The following is a 23,927-nucleotide window of genomic DNA, read 5'->3' as shown; positions in this document are numbered from 1 at the left end:
CAGTCTCACCCAAAATTTTAGTAGAGAAAAGGTGGGGAACAGATAAAGAACAGTCGGTTGGAACTCTGGGAGGTCATCTTTCCATAGAGTTAGTCATGCAACCACTGTGAAATTCCTGCCAGGGAGTTCAAGAAGGGAAAAAGCTACAATAATAGACAGGATATGGAGGAGGCTCTGGCCTTAATTTCAAAATCTTCAAGAGTTGCAAATGGGGCTCTGGTGACCTAAACTCCCTGAGGTTTAGTTCACAGTAGTTTGTTGGCTACTCTGAGATGGATCATGTTACCTTGCTGATTTAGCCGTCCGAGATTAATATTAATGTATAGACAGCACTTTACTTTCCAAATGTTTAGTTCTCAGTGATATATCAACTTCTTGCTTCTCCTCCTTGCTGGCTATTTTGTGATTTACAAGCAGCCACAATAAATAGGTCTGTGAAAAGGGGTTCGGATAAATGAGAAGGAGTTAGAGCATACAGCCCTAGAATGGAGTTAAAAGCCTTGGATTCTAGATCCGGCAACACTGCTTTCTGGCAATGTCAGTGCCTTTAAACTTTAGCTTCCTTATTTGTGCAACAGGAATAGTGCTAGCGGCCCTACCTAGCTTATTTTGTTTCTTTATATGCAAAGGAGACTGCATAAGTGTTTTGTAGACTGTAAAGTTCTCTAAAAACACCAGATACTTAAATCATATTCTGTTCATCTTGACCTACAGATATAAAAATCATCATTTTCACCAAAAGCACGACACGGAAAACGGAGAAACAAGCAGCTACTGTTCACATTGTGCGCCTATACATTTTCCCAGCTTCCTCCCAACCCCTCTGCAAGGGAGCGTCACCTCCATTTTACAGATGATAACACCTCAAAGAGATACAGTTACTAATTCAACATCCTAGAGCAAATAAACAGCAGCAGCTAGGGTGCCTTTCAGAGTGCACGTTAGAGCAAGGGGCTGTGCAGGTCCTGGACCAGCTACTGAATAGAGGGAGGAGGGAGGGGATGAGTGGGAAGGAGAAGCCCTCAGCTTAGAGGGTTCAAAGGGGTGAGGGCTTTCCTAACAGTGGATGACTCCTGAGCCCATGAATCATTCATCCATGCTCTGTGCTGGGAGCTGCTTCTTTTTAGGTGTGGTACATCTGGTCAGGGACAGCTGCCCACGACGGGGCCACAAATGTGAGGACTTGGACCCGCCTGCTCGTAAACACAGCTCAGAGCAGCTTTCTGCCCCCTGACTTGGGGGACTGAAGGCTATTTTGATTCCCAGAGGAAGGTGGGGTTCTTACTGTTGCCTGTGCGTACATGTACACACACACACACCCCCAAACAAACAACAAGCAAACTCCATGTATGTGATATGAAATCTTGATATTCATTCTTAGAATTGCTTTTCCTTTCTGAGCATCGTGCCTGGTTTCCTTTTGGAAAGAGATCTCTATCAGGAGGCTGTTTCTTCCACCCTTGTGTCGATATTCAAACTCAACGTGTCACTCCTGGTCTGGTCTTGATCCTAGACAGGTTTTATCCTAGGCATTTTTGGCTGGAATACGTGAGGAATTGGAGAGTGGCATCAGAAAGAAGAAGCTGGGGGTGGCAAGAAGGATTAAAAAAAGACTCCATCTGCTATAGAACCGCTTCCAGCTTAAAGTGAAAAACACAAGTTTTTTTACGGGTCCCATCACAACTCTTTTAAAAAAAGAAAGGAAAAAAGGAGTATCTGCTTGAAGGAAGCTCCCCATGGGAAGAAATTTCTACAGGACCAACAGCAAGCAGGGGTATGGACTGCACAGCTCCAGTAGATACCTCTACATAGAACACAATGTGAATATTCCTTTGGGAAATATGAAACTTGAGGGGCTGCCAGTGGTCTAAGGTCTGCGTTGATGAACCCATAGAGAAGCAGAATTATTGAGTGAAAAGAGGATTTTCTCTCTATTTGAAGAAAGGAAACTAAGACCTCAATCAAGTGACTTGTTCACATCATCCCAGAGTTGTGATGTGAGTTCAGGCTTCCTCGTCCCCAGCCTACAGACTCACCAATCCAGCCTAATGGCTGGATTAAAGCTCTAGAAGTTACTAAATTCTTGGAATATTCGAGCCCAAGGATTTCAGCAATATGGGTTGGTGAGGAGGGAAACCTGAGCCAGCTGTAGAACTCTGGTGGAAGGGGTCAAGGAGTGCTCCCAATCTAATACATGGTGTCCAAGGGGCAAAAATATCGGGTCTTGGTTCTGGCAGATTTTCATATTCCAGGAGGTCCAGGACAAAGAGACAGCATATTATAATGCAAAGTCAGACCTGGGTTAGACTAGAATCCTGGCTCCATCATTTTCTAGCTGTGACCTTGAGTCAAAATTGTTGCTACCTCAAAGGATTACTATGAATTTTTAGTGAGAATTCATGTAAAGTCCCTATTTTACAAAGAGTAGATGCTCAATACACAGCTCCTATAATTTCCTTTTGTGGCCACTGAGGGTTAGATATCAGTACAGGATGCTCCTCACATAAGGCAGGTGCTGACGCTGACACCCAGGTGATCGGATTGTTCTCAACAAGCCTCAGCAAAAGGAGAGCAGCGTTGTATTTAGGAAGAATCTCAGGCAGATGAGAGTTGGATAGCCCATCTGAACCCAGCCAAGGCTGGGTTCAGAGAAGAGTTTTAGTCCTGGAGTGTTAGGCAGGGAAGAAATAGCACTCAGTTTCTTTATTTGAAAAAAATGGAAACAGTTGATAAAACTGATTAAATGAAATAAAGTACTTAAGCAAAAGTAGGTAGTCAAATGTTAACTTCCTTCCTGCTTTTCCTCAGATCCTGATTCTCAGTGAAAAGAAACATTGACTTGGGTGATTAATCTCTCATTCCTTACCTGAGGGTTTTATAGATATAATATATATACTTTCAAGACAGCTTCTAAATTAAAACATAACCTATTATGTGGTTGAATCTTTTTACATACCAGATTCTCCTATGAGAGGGAAGAAAAGGCTATTTGTCTTCATCAGAAAGATCTCACAAAAAATCCTAAACCTCTATCAGAGACAAATAATACCCTTGCTCTGGTAATTAAACCACTAGACATCTAATAAAATAATCCCTTAAAAAAGAAGTTAAAGGGAATATATTGTTTAATAGACAAAGCTGTTGAAAAATACTGACTTGATTATTTGTCACCCCCTTAACACTTCCCCTCCTTTTCTTCCCTCACTGAGCTGGTGGTGCATGGGCTGGTGCTTCCATCCTTGGTGATGCCTCTGTTACAGAATTTCCCTGCGACTGTCTGGTTATGTCTGTCCCCTCCACTAGACTATGATGCCTGAGGGCTGGAACTCTATGGTTCATCTTTATAGTCTGTAGCCTCAGTGATTATGACAGGGACTCTCATAGAATGAGTGCTCCATAAAGATTTGATAAATGAATGAGTAAATGAACAATGTGTGAATGAACAAATAAATATTCCCACCAAAGAAAGCAAGCCCAGATGATGTAGTTCTACATATTAGAATATGAATTATACTTAAATTCTATATAGTAAAAGTAGGGATTCAGACAATAACTATTTTTTAAATACATGATTTTTAAAAAAGATATTTGCACCAAGAGTAATTTTTGCTATATCTCAAGGATATGTTTTTCTTGGTAGGGACACCTCTAATCCCACAAGAGAATAGTTCACTTAAAAGCAATTTGCTTTCTGGTTCCTCCTCCACCCCATTATACCTATTTCCTAAAAAGCTGACGTATTCCTTGGACTTATTTCTCACATTTATGAAAGCTTTGAGACTAGAGGGTCTATGGGTTCTTTCTCCCACTTTTTAAAAATTCCTTTCTTATTTTCTTCTTTGTTTTTGCATGAGTATTTTATTTCTTTATCAGGAATAAAATAAAATGAAAAACAAAAACAAAATCCATAAAGCCTAAAATAACAAAGATTTTGGGGGGAAAACAAAAAATTCCGCACAGGAAGCAAAATTTATACCAAAGAACTTAAGAGTAAAATGGGGGCTCATAATCCTTCCTCAAGGAAGATCACATAATTCCTAGGGCAGGACATCTAGTCCAGGCACAATCAGCTACATAATTTGCAGAGCTCAGTACAAACTGATAATGCAGGGATCCATGATCAAAAATTAAGAACTTCAACACAAGTAAGTGGAAAGATATCTTGTGTTCATGGATTTGAAGAATTTACATTGTTAAAATGCCCATACTATCCAAAACCATCTATACATTCAGTGCAATTCCTATCAAGATTCCAATGGCATTTTTTACAGAAATAGAAAAAACAATCCTAAAATGCATATGAAACCACGAAAGATGCCAAATAGCCAAAGCAATTTGGAGAAAGAAGAACAAAGTTGGAGGCATCACACTCCCTGATGTCAAAGTATATTACAAAGCTAAAGTAATCAAAACAGTATGGTACCGGCACAAAAACAGACACATAGACCAAAGGAACAGAATAGAGAGCGCCAATATATGGTCAATATTTGACAAGGGAGCCAAAAATACTCAAAGGAGAAAAGTCTTTTCAAAAAACTGTGTTGGGAGACTTCCCTGATGTTCCAGTGGGTAGGACTCCACACTCCCAATGCAGGGGGCCTGGGTTCAATCCCTGGTTGGGGAACTAGATCCTGCATGCATGCCGCAACTAAGAGTCCCCATGCTGCAACTGAGAAGTCCGCATGCTGCAACTAAAAGATCCCGCATGCCACAACTAAGACCCAGTGGAGCCTAAATAAATAAAATAAATAGATAAATAAATTTAAAAAATTGTGTTGGGAAAACTGGATATTCACATGCAAAAGAATGGAATTAAAACCCTATCTTGGTACAGCCACTATGGAGAACAGTATGGAGGTTCCTTAAAAACTAAAAAAAGAACTACCATGCGACCCAGCAATCCCACTACTGGGCATATACCCTGAGAAGACCATAATTCAAAAAGAGTCATGTACCACAATGTTCATTGCAGCTCTATTTACAATAGCCAGGACATGGAAGCAACCTAAGTGTCCATCATCGGATGAATGGATAAAGAAGATGTGGCACATATATACAATGGAATATTACTCAGCCATAAAAAGAAACGAAATTGAGTTATTTGTAGTGAGGTGGATGGACCTAGAGTCTGTCATACAGAGTGAAGTAAGTTAGAAAGAGAAAAACAAATACCGTATGCTAACACATATATATGGAATCTAAAGAAAAAAAATGGTTATGAAGAACCTAGGGGCAGGACAGGAATAAAGACGCAGATGTAGAGAATGGACTTGAGGACACGGGGAGGGGGAAGGGTAAGCTGGGACAAAGTGAGAGAGTGGCATGGACTTACATATACTACCAAAATAGCTAGTGGGAAGCAGCTATATAGCACAGGGAGATCAGCTCAGTGCTTTGTGACCACCTAGAGGGGTGGGATAGGGAGGGTGGGAGGGAGACGCAAGAGGGAGGGGATATGGGGATATATGTATATGTATAGTTGATTCACTTTGTTATAAAGCAGAAACTAACACATCATTGTAAAGCAATTATACTCCAATAAAGATGTTAAAATAAATAAAAAACAAACAAACAAACAAACAAAAACCCTATCTTAGGACTTCCTTGGTGGTGCAGTGGTTAAAAGTCTGCCTGCCGATTCAGGGGACATGGGCTCGAGCCCTGGCCAGGAAGATTCCACATGCTGCGGAGCTACTAAGTCTGCACGCCACAACTACTGAGCCTGCACTCTAGAGCCTGCAAGCCACAACTACTGAGCCTGTGTGCCACAACTACTGAAGCCCATGAGCCTAGAGCCCGTGTTCCGCAACAAGAGAAGCCACCACAATGAGAAGCCCGTGCACTGCAACAAAGAGTAGCCCCCACTCACCGCAACTAGAGAAAGCCCGCGTGCAGCAACAAAGACCCAATGCAGCCAAAAATAAAACAACAACAACAAAAAACAAACAAAAAACCCTATCTTACACAACGCATAAAAATTAACTTGAAATGGATAAAAGATGTAAGACCTGAAACCATAAAAATCCTAAAAGAAAACACAGAGGAAAAGTTCTTTGACACTGGTCTTGGCAACGATTGTTTGGATATGACACCAAAAGCACAAGCAAGAAAGGCAAAAGTAAATAAGTGGGACTACATTAAACTAAAAAGCTTCTGCACAGCAAAAGAAACAATCAATAAAACGAAAAGGCAACCTAAGGAATGGGAGAAATTATTTGCAAACTTCATATCTGATAAGGGATTAATATCAAAAATATATAAGGAACTCATAGAACTCAATAGCAAAAACTCAAATAACCTGATTAAAAAATGGGCAAAGAACCTGAATAGACCTTTTTCCAAAGAAGATATTCAAATGGCAAACAGCTACCTGAAAAGGTGCTCAACATCACTAATCATATCATCAGGGAAATGTAAATCAAATCAAAACCACAATGAGATATCACTTCACACCTGTTAAATGGCTGTTGTCAAAAAGATATGAGGTAAGTGTGAGCAGAGATGTGGAGAAAAGGGAACCCTTGTGCACTGTAGGTGGGAATATAAATTGGTACAGCCACTATGCAAAACAGTATGGAGTTTACTCAAAAAATTAAAAATAGGGCTTCCCTGGTGGCGCAGTGGTTGAGAATCTGCCTGCCAATGCAGGGGACACGGGTTCGAGCCCTGGTCTGGGAGGATCCCACATGCCGCGGAGCAACTGGGCCCGTGAGCCACAATTGCTGAGCCTGCGCGTCTGGAGCCTGTGCTCCGCAACAAGAGAGGCCGCGATAGTAAGAGGCTCGTGCACTGCGGTGAAGAGTGGCCCCCGCTTGCCGCAACTGGAGAAAGCCCTCGCACAGAAACGAAGACCCAACACAGCCATAAATAAATTAATTAATTAAAAAAAAATTAAAAATAGAACTACCATAAGACCCAGCAATTCCACTTCTGGATATATCACTGAAGGAACTGAAATTACTATCTGGAAGAGATATCTGCTCCCTCATGTTCATTTCAGCATTACTTACAGTAGGCATGACATGGAAACAACCTAAAGGTCCATGAAGAATGAATGGATAAAGAAAATGTGACTATATATTTAAAAAATCACATTATATATATATATATATATATATATATATATATATATACACACACACACATTCTATAGACACATACACACACACACATATATATAGTGTGTGTGTGTGTGTATATATATATAAATAAATAAAATTCAGCCATAAAATGAAGGTAATCTCGCCATTTGTGACAACATGGATGAACCTTCAGGCCATTACGCTAAGTGAAATAAGTCAGACAGAGAAGGACAAAAACTGTACAGTCTCACTTATATGCAGAATCTAAAATAACCAGACTCATAGAAACAGAGAATAGATTGGTGGTTTTCAGGGGCAAGGGTGGGGCAGGGGAAATGCGTAAGGATCAAAGGTGTACAAACTTCCAGTTATAAAATGAATAAGTCCTAGGGATGTAATATACAGCATGGTGACTATAGTTAACAATGCTGTAACAAATGTATACTTGAAAGTTGCTAAGAGAGTAGATCTTAAAAGTGCCCATTACACACGCACTCTGCCACACATACATCTTGTTTATTCATTAATGGACATTTGGGTTGTGTCCACATTTTGGTTATTATGAATAGCGTTTCTATGAACATTCGTCTATAAATTTTTGTGTGAACATGTTTTCATTTCTCTTGAGTATATGCCTAGGAGTGGAATTGCTGGATCATAGGTTTAAGGTTTTAAAAAACTGACACACTGTGTGCTACAGTAGCTGTACCATTTGACTTTCCCACCAGCAATGTATGAGGTGGGAGGTATGAGCAATGTATGTTTCTCCACATTCTTGCCAACTTTTGTTATTGTCCGTATTTTGATTACAGCCATCCTAGTGGGTGTGAAGTGCTAGTGGTATTGTTTTGCATCTTCCTAATGATTAATGATGTTCAACATCTTTTCATGGGCTTACTGGTCATTTGTACATCTTCTCTGGAGAAATGTCTATTCAGATCCTTTGCCCATTTTTAAATGAGGTCATTTGTCTTTTTCTTGTTGTTATTGAGTTGTAAGAATTCTTTTTATATTCTAGATACTAGACCCTCATCAGATATGATTTGGAAATAATTCCTCCCATTCTGTAGGAGGAATCTCTTAAAACTATTGATTCCTCAGCCCTAAGCCAGATCTACTGAATTAGTACCTGCAAGTTAGATAAAAGTTTTTAGGGTGATTCTGATGAGCCACCAGGTTTGTGGACAAATAATCCAGACCAGAGCTTCTCAAACTTTAACGTGCATACAAATCGCCTAGGGATCTTAATAAAATATGGATTCTGAGGGAAATAGAAAAATTCACTAGAATACCACAGTAATAATGGTTGTAAACATGATCCACTGATAAATGCTAAAATTAGTGCGTGAAAGTTTAAGGAGAAATTGGATATTTGCACATGATTAAAGTATTTCCTCCAAACTATTTATTAATTACAAAAGCAAAGATAGTAGTTTTATAGTGGAGGAACTTGGCAGATACTACCTTAATCAAGTGATCAAGGTTAACATGACCAGTAATAAGACATATTGACACCATGTGCCCCCTGATACAACGTGCAGAGAAAGGCACATCACCTCTGTGGTAGTCTCCCCAAAACTTCAATCTAATCATGAGAAAACACCAAATGGAGGGACATTCTACAAAATACCTAACCAGTACTCTTTAAAAGTGTCAAGGTCAAACAAGACAAGACAGACTGAGGAACTGTCATCACAGATTGGAGGAGCCCTGGAGACAGAACCACCAAATCTAATGTGCTATCCTGGATTGAATCCTGAATAGAATAAAGACACTGGTGAAAAACAGGTGAAATCCCAATACACTGTAGTTAATAGTATTGTACCAATCAATGTTAACTGCTCAGTTTTGACCACTATACCTGGTTAAGCAAGATGTTAACATCAGGGAAAGCTGAATGAAAGATATATGGGAACTTGCTGTACAATTTTTGCAACTCTTCTGTAAGTCTAACATTATTTCAGAATAAGAAGTCTTAAAGATATGCAGATTCTGATGCTGTAAGTCTGGGTGGAAGTCGTCTGCATTTCTAACAAGTTCCCAGGAGAGGATGACGCTGCTCGTCCACAAACCCCACTCTGAGCAGCAAGAATCTAAACCAGTGGCTCTCAGACTTAACTGTGCATCAGATCACCTGGCAGGCTGATTAAAACACAGATTGCTGGGCTCCACGCCCAGAGTTTCTGATTCAGTAAGTCTGGAGTGGGGCCCAAGAATTTGCATTTCTAACAGATTCCCAGATGAGGATGATGTTGCTGATGAGCGAGGAATGGTTTTTGTTTTTAAAGGGCTGTAAAAAATTTAGAAAATAGGTATATGAATCAGAGACTGTATGAGGCCTTCATTTATGCACAGAAAACGGATGTTGAGCCCCAGACCCTTGCTACTTAGAATGACGTTTTTAAAAGACACTAATGCCTAGGTCCCACCCCTGAGGTTCTTAGTTAACTGATTTGATATGGGTCCTTGGCATCAGCATTTTAAAAATGTTCCTCTACTTCTGATATGTAACCAGGTTAAGGAAAATACTAATTTAGGCTCTCCATCCGCCTCAAAAAAACCCTACTCCTCAATCATCCCAGAGTTGAGGATGAGCCCCAACAAATGTCAAAGAGCATTTCTGCAATTTAAAACTTATTTTTAAAAGTTGAGCTACTCTTTTTTTTTTTGAAGGTTAACAAAACCCAACACAAATCAGAATTTCCCCCTCTTGACTGTCCCTTCCCAAGTAAATATAATGAACGCTGGATTATACATCAATAATAATCACAAGGGATCCCAAACCTCCCCCTGCCAAAAAAAAAGTGGCAAGGATAACTGTTCAGGATGGTCTGAAATAGATGGCAGGAACGGACAGAGATGGATCAGAGAAGGGATAAAGGTGTGAGTTGCCCTATGGGATGGCTGACAGTTAACAGGGCACAGAGAGCTAGAGAGTTGAGGGAAGGGGAGAAAGGTGCAGACCTGAGAAATGTGGTGGCATGGAGGTACTTGAAGAAACACCATCAAGTACCTTGAGCTTCATCATAACCCCAACATATCTGTTTCCCACTTGAGCATATTTAGTGCTAGGAGGCCCTCTAATATTTGGCTAACCCCTTCACACTCTTACCCTTTGCCTATTACTCCTCTGCCACAGAGGAAAGCCTTTAGCTACAGGTTGTTCTCCTGGTTCAAGGAACGTGAAGGCCATCATCCTAGCCCCAACTTCCCAGCCCTTCCCAGAAAGCGCCTGGCCCCTTCTGAGAAAGATCTGTGTTTGTTCCCATACCTGTGCTCTCCTCAGCCTGATTGAAGCCACAGATCTGGCAGATGCTCTGGACCCACTTATTCATGTCCTCCTCCGTCTCGGCCACCAGGTAAAAGGTGCGCTCGCTGGTCTTGATGTCAAACACAAAACTATCCTGCAGCTCCTTCTTGTTGAAGGTCAGGCCTGCATCCACCTGCTCGCAGAAGTTCAGGTTGATGATGCGCAGGGGCTTCTTGGAGTGATCATTCTTGTAGTATTCCAGAACATCTGGGTCACCGCTCATCCGCCCACTCCGCAGGATAAACCAGCGTTTCTTCCAGGCCTGAACAGGAAGGAGTAAGAAGAGGGGGGGGAAGTCATTAGTTACTTCAAAGCTTTTCACAGGTCCTCAGAGGTCACCAGGTTAAGGGTGGGGACTGTTGCACCTGCAGGCTGAGCATGGCCTCTTATCTCCCTTTCATATTTCCCCAGAGTTTCAAAAATGAAGGATGACTTTAGAATGCATGTTAGTGCAGCATTTCACTATGGAAACAGGGTCTTATCACTATGAGAAGAGATGTGGCATTCCCACTTCTTAGATCAGGAAGTCTGATGAGGACTAAAACACTTGAGAGCAATTATTCCATTAAGCTAGAGTACAGACTCAGACTCACCTTTTAGTCAGGGTGGAACTTGCAAAACTGTAACATCTCAGTTTATGGATGGGGTCCCCCAATAAGACATGGTGAGTTGAAGCAACAATGTCACACACAGCAAGTAGCAGAGAAACAAGTTTCCTAACTTTCAGTACACTGTGCTTTTTATCAAATCATGACGCCTTGGAAGAATCACATAGAAACCCTTCTAAAACGTCTCTGAAGCACATAACTTCAGGATTTCCCCGTCTCATTCACTGCTATATCCCTAGTACTTATAACAGAGCCCTGCACACACTAAGTACTCAATATACATTATTGAATGAATAAACTCCTTACATCCTGTCATACTATAGAATTTAACACTTGATTACATATTCCCTTATGTTGTCTTCTACATTCCACCTCTTCAATGAGACTGAGTAATCTGTGAGCAGACACCACACAAAGTGGTAAAAAGACATCACATATAAAATAGAGCCTTGGGTTGAATCTATGCTTTACCACTGACTTAATGTGTGATTTTTAGATAAAGTTATTTACTTCTTTGGATCTTGCTTCATCTATAGAATGAGAATCAACATCACCACCACCTGTCCTACCTACCTTATAGGGTTTATATTATGCAAACACACACAAAGCACTATGTATACAACCCTAAAGCACTGCAAATGCCAAGGATCAGACTGTCATCACAATTCGTTACATCCCACTGGGACCTTCACTCTGTTAATCCTGCCACCTTGCGCTCTCACCTTCTATCCCTGTCCTCACTTCCTTCCCTACCTAACTTGCTCCTGTGATCCATCATTATCATCATTCCCTTGCTTTTTTTCTCCATTCCTCTCCTTTATCTGGGAAACCACAACCCCTGGCTAAGTCTAATGCTCATCCTACTCTGCCTGTTCCCATTCAGCTGTATGTAGTTGGAGAAAATCATACAACTACGTTGGCTGCTCTCACTTTAAATTCAAGTGAGCCCTTAGGCTGCCTGACAGTCCTACTACATTTACCTGGTCCATGATTTTCTCTTGCTCTTTGGCAACAGTCTTTGAACTTCTCTCTCTTTATTTTTTAATTTTATTTTAAATATTTATTTATTTATTTTTTTGGCTGCATTGGGTCCTCGTTGCTGCACGTGGGCTTTCTCTAGTTGCGGCGAGCGGGGGCTACTCTTTGTTGCGGTGTGCGGGCTTCTCGTTGAGGTGGCTTCTCTTGTTGCGGAGCACAGGCTCTAGGTGTGCGGGCTCAGTAGTTGTGGCTCGCGGGCTCTGGAGCGCAGGCTCAGTAGTTGTCGAGCATGGGTTTAGTTGCTCCTCGGCATGTGGGATCTTCCCAGACCAGGGCTCAAACCCGTGTCCCCTGCATTGGCAGGCAGGTTCTTAACCGCTGCGCCACCAGGGAAGTCCCGAACTTCCCTCTCTTTAAACCTCCAGCACCTCTACTCTTTGGTATGAGAAAATACAAGCAAGCAAAAGAGAATCTACACATGTTCCATCACCAAATTCACCAATCTGTCTGCATTTGTAACAAAGTAGTTTGTTACTAGGGAGCATGGACAGTTCACCCAGTCTAAGGCCAACCTTCTTCCACTTGAGCATCCCCTCTCACCTACATGTGGACATCACTGTATCTCTGGAATCACTGCATTCTCCCTCCCTCCTAGGATCATTCCCATCAGGACCCCAACTTCTCCCAACTAAGAAAAAAAATGAAAAGCTTGACTTGATCCCACATTCCCTTCCAACTATGGCCCAGTTTTCTGCTCCCCTGTACAGTAAAACCTCAAAGAGTTTTCTATAGTACTAATCATTGTTTCCTCTCCTCCCATTCTTCTCTTGGAAGCAATCTAATCAGGCTTCCCCCAGCTCCCCCCACCCCCTACTAAAATAACTCAACAGAGGTCTTAAAGACTTCAATGCTGCGAAAGCAACATTTGCATTTCACTTGATCTCTCAGCAACATCTGATAACAGTTTATTATTCCGTTCTCTTTGAAGCACTTTCTTCACTTGGCTTCAGTGCTCACTTGCAATTTTCCTATCTCCCTGGCCTCTCTTTTTCAGTCTCCAGTGCTGGTTCTTTCTCATTTCCCTGATCTCTAAATGTTGGAATGCCCCAGTGCTCAGTTCTCAGACTCTTCTCTTTCTACACCCACTTCCTAGGTTATTTTATTCCATTTTACAGCTTTGCAAGCCATCTAACTGCTGCAATTCCTAAATTTATATCTCCAGCCCAGACCGGTCTATTGAACTCTAGAGTCTTATATTCAACTCCTCACTAATAGGCATCTCAAACTTAAGGTGCTCAAAACTGAGCTCTTGATATCCTCCAAGCCTGTTCTTCCCGCAATCTTTCCCATCTCAGTTACAAGTAGCTCCAGCCTTCCAGTTGCTCAGACCAAAAATCTTGATGTCATCATCAACTCCTTTCTTTCCCATTCCACATCTAACCCAACAGCAAATCCGGTTGGTCCAAACAGTTCAAAATACATCTACGACCCGGTCACTTCTCCACACCCTCCACTGTTAACTCACTTGATTGAGTCCACCATTTGGTCGTCCTCCTGCTTCTATGCTTTCATCCTGCAATCTATTCTCAACACGGATGCTGATGCAAATCAGAGCATGCCACTTCTCTGCACCAAGTCTCCACTGGCTTTCTGTCTCACTCCGAGTAAAAGCCAAAGTCCTCACAATGGCCAGCGGGCCTAGTATGACAGTCTCTCATCCCACAACTCTCACCTTACTTCCTGCCACTCTCCACCTTGCCCATTCTGCTCTTGCCACACTGGCCACACAATCCTGCCTCGGGGTCTCTGCTCTGGTTGTTCCCTCTGCCTGGAATACTCCTGTCCCAGACAGTCCCATTGCTTATTTTTTCCTTCAAGTCACTATTCAAGTGTCACATTACTGAACAGACTGTTTTCCTGACCACCCAACCCTCACACTCTCCCGCTTACTCTGCTATACTGATCTCACTAGCACTTACGCCACCTAAAACACCACATTTTTGTTGATTCTACCCACCTCCCAGAATGTAAACTCCAAGAGGGCAGGGATTGGTTCTTTTTATCCCATGCTGCATCCTCAGTGTTTAGAATAGTGCCTGGCACATAGGTGGTTATCAATAAGTATGTACTGGATTAATTAATGAATCCATTTTCTTACATGAACTCCTTACAGAATCTAGAAGGTCATGGGGATATAACTGGTGCCTGATGAGCCTTGGTGGAAGATTAAGGTATAGGATAGAGCTGAGGAAATAAATATAAGTACCATCTACTATAGTCACCTAAAATCTTGCCCAGGCCAGTACTTACAGAACTCTGTGTGCATCTGTGTGTGTGCGTGCATGCATATAATGAAAGCGTGTGGGTAGCAAGGTGCATTTTTAAAAGGTATTGAAGCTTGTGTTTCAGTTGATGTATCCCCCTTTAGTGCTTGTCTCTTTAGAAGGAGCTGCTTTCAAATCACTGGTGTGCAGGTGCAAGCATAAACACACACACAGACACTCTCATAAACAAGAAAAAGGTGTTTGCTACAGATAACATCGGAGCCTGTCAGGTTCCGCTTGCAAGAAGTGGTGCAGGCTGATAAATGGCTGCCTACAAAATGCTGATAAATTTATGACAGAGTTCCAAATTCACATCGCTCTTCTGCCACAACACTCTCTGCTCCAACTTCACGTATGTGTTCTTGGGGGAACCATACAACTCAGAACTAAGTATAAGCAACTCCAAAGAGTCTAGCTCCAAAGACAACTTCTCTGATCCCCTCAGCTGAAATGGACCTCTATTTCCTCTGAACCATCATAACACTTTTAATGTACTTTTCACGTCATGTCAATTTTTTTTTCACAACATATTACAGATATTTTAGTATTTGTTGTTTCTTCCCAAGTAGACGATGAATAAAATGTCCTCCTATTCCTCTTTCAATCTTCATGGTAGGCATTTACTAAGCAAGGCTCTTTATCACCAAACCTCTCTTATCTCCCTGGCCTCATTTATGTTTCCTTCCTGCCATCCATCCATCCATCCAACAAATATTTATTTAGTGCTTACTATGCTACAGGCATCATCCTAGATGCTGAGGATACAGCATGAATTCCTGGTCTTACAGAAATTACAGGTGCATAACAGGTTACTTATTATTCTCCAAATGTGCCACATAATTGCATGACTTCATGTCTGTGCACAAGCTGACGTTTCTTCCTAGAATGCCTTTCACCTCACCTCATCTATCTGGAAAATTCCTATATTTTCTTAGTGCCAGGTTAAATATCACTTCTCCTGGAAGGCCTTTACTAACTTCCCATAGAGCTGGTGCTTCTGTCTCTTGTTCCCTTAACAACCTGTGCTTTCTGTGGCATTTCTTCACTCATCTTTGACATTTCAATTGCTCATATGTCTTCCTCCCCTTTAAGCTCCGAGCATCTTGATGTTAGGGTACTGTGTGGCCAACAGTTACTCGGCAGAGTACTTAGCCTATATGGGAACTCAGTAAAGATCTGTTGACTTTTTTTTTCATTCAATCAGTGTATTCATTTATTCAAACTAATAAATGCAATTTAAAAAGTTAAGTAAGCTTTCACAGTAGGAAGTAGGAAAGGAGGACAAAAAAGAGGATTACAGAAAAGAGAATAAGATAAAGGTATGTTGTGGATTCTCTATGACGTGAGTTTTTCAGCATTTGTTCCCTTCATTTTGATGAGTGCAGGACCCTGTAATAAATATTTATAAAGGAGTCTGGGCACTTCAGCTTGAAAGTACCCATTGATATAGAAATGAAAAATTACTGCTGGAGCACTGACACGTAATGCAAGGAGAATACAGGAACTTGAGTCCTGAATATGTTCTTAAGGGGAAAGCTTCTTCAGGACTGTTCTTACATCTGTACAAAATCTCCTACAAAAATTAACTCAAAATGGATCAAGGACTTAAATGTAAAATACAAGCAGAATTCAGCAAGATATAAAAAGAATTATATAACATGACGAAGTGGAGTTTATTCCAAAGACGTAAAATTGATTCAATATTAAAAAAATCAATCAATGTAATCAACCACAGTAATAAGCTAAAGGAGAAAAACCACATGGTCCTATCAATTAATGCAGAAAAAACATATGACACATTTCAACACCCATTCACGATAAAAACTCAAAAAAATAGGAAGAGAGGGGGAACTTCCTCAATCTGATAAAGAGCATCAACAAAAGACCAACACCAACATTACACTTCATATTGAAAGGCTGAATGCTTTCCCCCTAAGATCAGGAACAAGGCAAGGATGTCTGCTTTCACCACTGTTATTCAACATAGTGCTGAAGTTCTAGTCAGGGAAATAAAGCAAGAAATGGATATAAAAGGCATACAGATTGATGGATTTAGAGAGCATTATGCTAAGTGAAATAAGTCAGAGAAAGACAAATACTGCACGGTATCACTTATGTGTGGAATCTAAAATAAAACAAACTAGTGAATATAACACAAAGGAAACAGACTCACAGATATAGAGAACAAACTAGTGGTTACCAGTTGGGAGAGGGAAGGGGGTAGGGACAAGATAGGTGGCAGGGATTAAGAGGTACAAACTATTACATATAAAATAAATAAGCTACAAGGATATATTGTACAACACAGTGAGTATAGCCAATATTTTATAATAACTATAAATGGAGCATAACCTTTAAAAATTGTGAAGCATTATGTTGTACACCTGTATCTTATATAATACTGTACATTAACTGTATCTCAATTTTTAAAAAGGCATACAGATTGAAAAGGAAGAAAAAAATTGTCCCTATTTGGATGACATGATTGTCCACATAGAAAATCCCAAGGAATTTAGGAAAAAACTCCTGGGACAAATAAGTGAGTCTGGCAAAGTCACAAAATACAGGAGTACCTCACTGTATTGCACGTTGCTTTATTATGCTTTGTGGACATTGCATATTATACAAATTGAAGGTTTATGGCAACCCTCTGTCAAGCAAATCTATTGGCACCATTTTTGCAACAGCATTTGCTCACTTTGTGTCTCTGTGTCATGTTTTGGTAATTCTTGCACTATTTCAAACTTTTTCATTATGATTATATTTGTTATGGTGATCTGTGATCAGTGATCTGATGAAGGCTCAGATGATGGTTAGCATTTTTTTAGTAATATTTTTAAATTAAGGTATTACATAGTTTTTTAGACATAATGCTATTGCACACTAATAGACTACAGTATGGTGTAAACATAACCTTTATATACACCAGGAAACCAAAAAGTTCATATGACTTGCTTTATTGCAGTATTTGCTTTACTGTGGTGGTCTGGAATTAAACTTGCAATATCTCCAAGATATGCCTGAAAAGATGAACATACAAAAATTGATTTGCTCCTGTATACTAGCAAATAAACACGTGGGCATAGAAAATAAAAACACAATGCCATTTATAATCACTTTTTTAAAAATGAAAGAGCTGTGAATCTAACAAAACATGTTCAGGACATGTATGCTGAAAACTATACAATGCTGATAAAAGAAATTTTAAAAAATCTAAATGGAGAGGCCCACCATGTTCATGGATTGGAAGACACAACATAGTACATCTCTCCAAATTGATGTTCAGATTTAACACAATTTATATCAAAATCCCAGCAAGAGTTTTTATGAATGTAGACAAAATTATTCTAAAACATATATGGAAAGGCAAAGAAAGTACAATAGCTAAAACAACTTTGAAAAAGAAAAGTGGGGAAACAAGTCCACTAGATTTCAATAATTATTGTATAGCTACAGAAATCAAGACCATGTGATACTGGCAGAGGGACATACACATAGGAACAATGGAATAAAACAGGAAACCCAGAAATAGACCTACACAAATATGCTCAACGGATTTCTGACCAAGGTGAAAAAGCAATTCAGTGGAGGAAAGATGGCCTTTTCAACAAATGGTGCTGAAGCAACTGGGCATCCACAGAGGGGGAAAAATAAACACCAATCTAAGCCTCACACCTTATACAAAAATGAACTCCAAATGAATCATGGACTTAAATGTAAAGCTATAAAACATTTAGAAAAAATTGGAGGAAATCTTTGGGATCTAGGGCTAGGCGAAGAGTTCTTAGACTAGACACCAAAACCATAATCCATAAAAGGAAAAATTTATAAATTAGACTTCATTGAAATTCAAAACTTTTGCTCTGCAAAAGACGGTTAAGAGGCTAAAAAGATAAGCTACAGAGTGGGAGAAAATATTTGCCAACCACATATTTGACAAAGGAGAGTATGGAGACCATATAAAGAACTCCCAACACTCAATAGTTTAAAAAGGGAAACAATCCAATTAGGACATGGGCAAAAGACATGAAGAGACATTTCACTGAAGAGCATATGCAGATAGCAAATAAGCACATGAAAAGGTGTTCAATATCATTAGCCATTCGGAAAACACAAAACCACAAAGAGATATTATCACAGACCTATCAGAATGGTTAAAAAAAAAAAATTGTAACAACGCAAAATGCTGGCAATGAGGCAGAGAAAATGGGTCACTCAAACATTGCTGGTGAGACTCTAAAAGGATATAGCCACCCTGGAAAACAGTTTGGCAGCTTCTTAAAAAACTAAACATGCAACTGCTGTATGACTCAGCAATTGTACTCCTGGGCATTAATCCCAGAGAAATGAAGATTCATATTCATACGAAAACTTGTAAATGAATGTTTATGTAAGTTTTATTTACAATAGTTCCAAACGGGAACAAGCCAGATGTCCTTCAATGGGTAAGTGGTAAATAAAACTGTGGTACTTCCATACCAGAGAACACTACTCAGCAATAAAAAAAGGAACAAAGTATTGACACATGCAAAATCCTGAATGAATCTCCAGAGAATTATGCTGAATTTTGTCAGAGCCAATCCCAGAAGGTTACATAATGTGTGATCCCACTTATAGAGCATTCTTGAAATGACAGAATTTAGGAATGGACAACAGATTAGTGGTTGTCAGTGGTTAAGGAGAGGGTCGGACTGGGATAGAAGTGGGTGTGGCTATAGGAGGGCAGTATGAAAGATCCTTGTGGTGATGGAAATGTTCTGGATCTTGACTGTAACAATACCAACATCTTTGTTGTGATACTGTAGCACAGTTTTGGAAGATGTTACCACTGGGGGGAAACTGGTAGAGGGTACTTGGGATCTCTATTATTTTTATGACTACATGTGTATCTAAAATTATCTCAAAATAAAAAGTTAAATTAAAAAAAACTTATCCACAAGAGAATTAGAAAGTTCATAGAAGAGAAGTAAAGATAATGGCGAGAAAGGTTCATAGTTGGCGAATGATTATAACCAGACCCAGTTGTCCTCAATCTTTCCCACTCAGGGATGGAGATGGACTCCTAAGGAATCACATGAAAATATAAATAAACTTTAGAGTTCAGACCCCTGAGCACGAGGGCACAAAATGGAGTGAACTAAGAGTCACCAGAATGTCTAAACCTACCGAGTTACCTGTCAGCTCTAGGAAATCTTCACTGTAATAGCAGACATGAGTCTCTGCCTTGGGGAAACAAACAAATAAATAAGGTAGCAGCCAGCTTCTCCTATTTTTCTGTGTAGTAGCCAGCCTCCAAGATAGCCCCTAATGAATCCATTTCCCAGTGTAGCCTTATGTAGTCCCCTCTCATTCAGAATAACGATGAACAACAGGATACTGCATAAATGAAAGTATGTGACTTCCAAGGATAAGGCATAAAAGACACTGCAGCTTCTTTCTTGTTCTCCTTTGGATCAGCTGCCATGTTGTAAGGACACTCAAGCAGTACTAAGGAGGAATTCACAAGGTGAAGAACTAAGGCCTCCTGACAGCTATGAAAAAGAGCCATTCTTAGAAGCAGATCCGTCAGCCCCAGTCAAGATGACTGCAGCTATAGGCACTTTTTTTTTTTATAGGCACTTTTGACTGCAATTTCATGAGAGACACTGAGCCAAATCCACCAAACTAAATTGCTCCTAAATTGCTGAATCACAGAAACCACATGAAATAATAAACATTTATTGCTCTTTTAAGCCAGTAAGCTTTGGGGTAATTTGTTATCCTGCAATAAATAACTAATACATTTTACTTTCCACTACCAGGGCCATTTGGGTGTAACCAACGCTAGCCACTAGGAGGAAAGTCTTGTCTATTTAGAAGACTAAAAGCAGAGGCTAAAAGATAGACTAATAGGCCAATGGAACAGAAGAATCCTGAAACAGACCCTTACATATATCATCACTAGATTTAAGAAAAAGGTGATATGGCAGTACTATGGAGAAAAAAACCTGTCCTTTTGATAAGTGGCACTAGGTAAATTCAATACCCATGGGAAAAGAAAGATTCTTGATCCTTATGTCACGCCACATGTGAAAATTAATTTCAGATCATTATAAACCCAAATGTGAAAGATAAAGCAATAGAGTATTTAGAGGAAAACAAAGGAAAATATGTTTCTGACTTTGGGGTAGGCAATGATTTCCCAAATACGCAAAAGGTACTAAGACAACAGAAAAAGTAATCAATTATACTACATTAAACTTAATTTCTGGTTATCAAAAGACACCGTTAAGAGGATGAAAAACCAAGCCAAGAAAGTGAGAAGAGATATTTGCAATACATACATCCAATGAAGGACTCATATTCAGAACACATAAAAAAGAGTCTATAAATTAGCAAGAATAAGACCACTCAATAGAAAAACAGGCAAAAGTTTAAATAGACACTACACAAAAGAAGATACCCAAATGGCGATAAACATGTAAACAGATCTCAACTTCATTACTCATTAGGAAAATGCAAATCAATAACACTAAGACAACCACCAGAATGGTTCCAATGAAAAAGACTGACAATAGTTAAGTTTGCGGAAGGATGTGGAAAAACTCTCACACCCTGTTCGTAGGCATGTGAGTTGGTATAATCACTTTGGAAAACTATGGCAGTGTTTACTAAAACTGAACATACTCAAACCTCAGGACCTTGTGTCTACTCCTAGGTACTTACCTCAAATAACTGTGTACATATATTCACCAAAATACATGTAAAAGTATGTTTCCTGCAACAGCATTCATAACAGCCCATATCATACCTGCCTTTTTGCACTCCTATTTCAAGTGCTTGTTACCTACAGTCTGGACTGTTTGCATAGCTTCCTAACCAGTTATCCTAAATTAATACTTATAAATGATTCCAGTTTAATCTTCCGATCAGAGCAAAACTCTGATCGTGTCATTCCCCTTCACTACCCAAAAATTTAATGGCTCCCTATCACCTGCATAGCAATGTCCAAATCCTATGGCTTAGTTTTCTTTTTATTAAAATAAAATGAATTATTTTCAGTGTGGTAAAACATAACATAAAATTTACCATTTTAACCATTTTAAGTGTACAGTTCTGTGGCATTAAGTATATTCACACTGTTGCAGAGCCATCAACACTATCCATCTCCAGAACTTTTTCATCTTCCCCAACTGAAATTCTGTATCCATTAAACATTAACTCCCCATTCCTCCCTATACCCAGTCCCTGAAAACCATTATTCGACTTTCTGTATCTTTGAATTTGACTACTCATATATGTGGAATCACACAATATATGTCCTTTTGTGACTGGCTTATTTCACTTAGCCTAGTTGACTTATTTCACTTCATGCCTAATTCCTGGTATAACCCAGCCAGGCAGAAGAAACACTATTAATTCAGATCAACAAAAACTCAAACCAAGGAGCACAAATGCAGAGAAATAAGGAGAACAGAATGAGACAGATGATGCAAGAGTGTGATAAGCAAAGCTTGAGATTAGGGTGAAAAGACCCAAATTATAGTCCTAGTTCTTGCTCTACAACCTTGGACAAATTTAACATCTCCTAAGCCTTAATAACCAAATATATAAAAGGGAAAATAACAAAGCTAATAATACTGATTTGAGAATTAAGTACAATTATTAAGTGTGAGAGCAGCTAGGACCAAACTCTGCATGACACATGTCAAGAACATAGTTATTGACTTTAAAGCAGCCCAAGGACATTCTGAGATCATGTAACTGGCAAAAGAGTTATCATTATGAAAGATCCCCAGATTTCCAATTCATAGTTTTTTCACCATTAAAGAGGCATTATTTTGTCCTTTGTCTTACCGCATACCACACATCAGCAACTCCTCTGAATTCTGGTTAAAGGTATCAGGATTCTTCCAGTCTCTCAGATTCAAAATCATCTACTTCCAATTCAACTCTTCTTGCTATTTCACTGTTCATGACGAATCAATGAGCTCCTTCTATAGTATTCAGTAAAACAAGCACAAATTCTGCTAAATGCTTTGAGGGATAAAGAAAGAAGGCAAGACCCAAACTTTCCTTTCAACTTACAATGCTTACAACAATTCAGGGAGATAAGACATGAACACATATCCCTAAAATAAAAAGCAGATTTTTATAAGCACCATAATAGGGACACAATATGCTATTAGACCACTGAAGCAGAGAATCAAACCTTTAGGGATGGGCAGGAGAGGGGGAGAGAGAGAGAGCAACAAAGAGAAATGAACATGAATGAATATGAACAGTGAAGAAGGTAGGGTTTGATATACAGTTTTAGGAAAGAAGGAGGAAAGGTCAGTTCTTATAGAGCACATAGTATGATCAAGACCTGGGTATGGGAAAATATGACAGGTTCAGAGAATGTGGAACAGTCTTTTTTGAATGTGGAAAAGAAAGAGGAAAGGAAGAGTCTGGTGGTCCTGGAAAGCCAACACCATCCTAAGAATTTTTAATCTTTTCTTTACTGATAATGGAGAGCCACTGAAGAGAACAGATTAGCAGAGAAATGATAGTTATCGCTGTGCCCTTAACTGGCAGAATGAGGAAGGCCAACCAGAGAAAGGAAACCTAAGAGGCAGGAAAACTAAGAAGCTGTTGCAATGCTCTGCAACAGTGAGAGATGATGGCAGGGAGACAGAGCACAGAAGACAATGCAAGTCACTTTACTCAACAACGGGGCTTAAAGAAGTACATGGCATAAGAGCCAACCCTCAAGAAAGTTAGAACCTTCCACTTGTGTCTATGATTAACAGAACGCCACCACCTTCTCTGATGAAACAGAAGTGACTGTTTTCCTTTTGTACCCAAATCCAGTAAAACAAAACAAAACAAAAAAACCGTTTCACAACCACCCAGACCACAGACATGCAACATGGGTACATATGGCCCGGAAGTTGCATCATTCTTGCTTTGAGTGGAGAGTGCATATCCCTCATGAACCTGTCTCTGTTCTTTGGGTTATATACCAAGGTCTCCAAGCATGTAGAATGCAGACATGACTTCTTCCTATTGCTCTTGACACCTAGAAAACTTAGGTGGACCCCAGATCAGCTTTACACTGGCCAGATCACACGGGAGTGCTGTGCTCAGTTCTGGTGGTGTAAAGGGTCTTGAAATCCAGTGGTACCAGGATTTAGGGAGGTGTTGCCCGGAGTCATGACTGTCGTATTCTGAGATATAAGGGGCTAATGCATAGAAGAACGATTTGATTTATTTTGGGTGATCCCACATACTAAAGCTGAACTAGGGCCAGCAGGGGCATGCTACAGAAAAGCAGAGTTTTGGCTCAGTGTAAGTACGAATTTTCTAAAAGAGTGGTCCAAAGCACGTCCTTTGGAAACTGAAGAACTACTCAGCGTCGGAGATACTAAAGAGGAGTTAGCCTAGAGCAGGGGTTAGCAAACTTTCTCTGTATAGAGCAGAGAGTAAATATTTTAAGCCTCCCAGACCCTACAGTCTCTCACAGCTACTCAAATCTATAGTGGCGTGGAAGAAGCCGTAAACAATTTGTAAGCAAACGAGAGTAGCTGTGTTCCAATAAAACTATTTAGAAAAAGAGGTGGTGGACAAGATTGGCTTGCTAGTCCCTGGCCTAGACTAGGAGTGG

The 23,927-nt window shown here is 39.9% G+C and overlaps 1 protein-coding gene across 4 annotated transcripts in view; it reads right to left on the bottom strand.

Annotated features, from left to right (window-relative positions):
* The window catches only part of GAB2 (GRB2 associated binding protein 2), a 174,618-nt gene that overhangs the window by 42,228 nt on the left and 108,463 nt on the right, over positions 1 to 23,927 (bottom strand). For 2 of the 4 annotated variants that reach the window (XM_068556805.1, XM_068556806.1), the window contains exon 2: positions 10,354 to 10,654. In XM_068556805.1, coding sequence (XP_068412906.1) covers positions 10,354 to 10,654 — 301 coding nt within the window. Of the gene's footprint in view, positions 1 to 10,353; positions 10,655 to 22,138; positions 22,962 to 23,927 lie in introns of those variants that run through there. The other 2 variants (XM_068556808.1, XM_068556807.1) reach the window with 2 other exon arrangements.

Source organism: Eschrichtius robustus, chromosome 11 (assembly GCF_028021215.1).
Source record: "Eschrichtius robustus isolate mEscRob2 chromosome 11, mEscRob2.pri, whole genome shotgun sequence".
NCBI classification, from domain to species: Eukaryota; Metazoa; Chordata; class Mammalia; order Artiodactyla; family Eschrichtiidae; genus Eschrichtius; species Eschrichtius robustus.
Note: the sequence above shows the minus strand (reverse complement) of the source record. Positions and strands in the feature narration are given on the sequence as shown.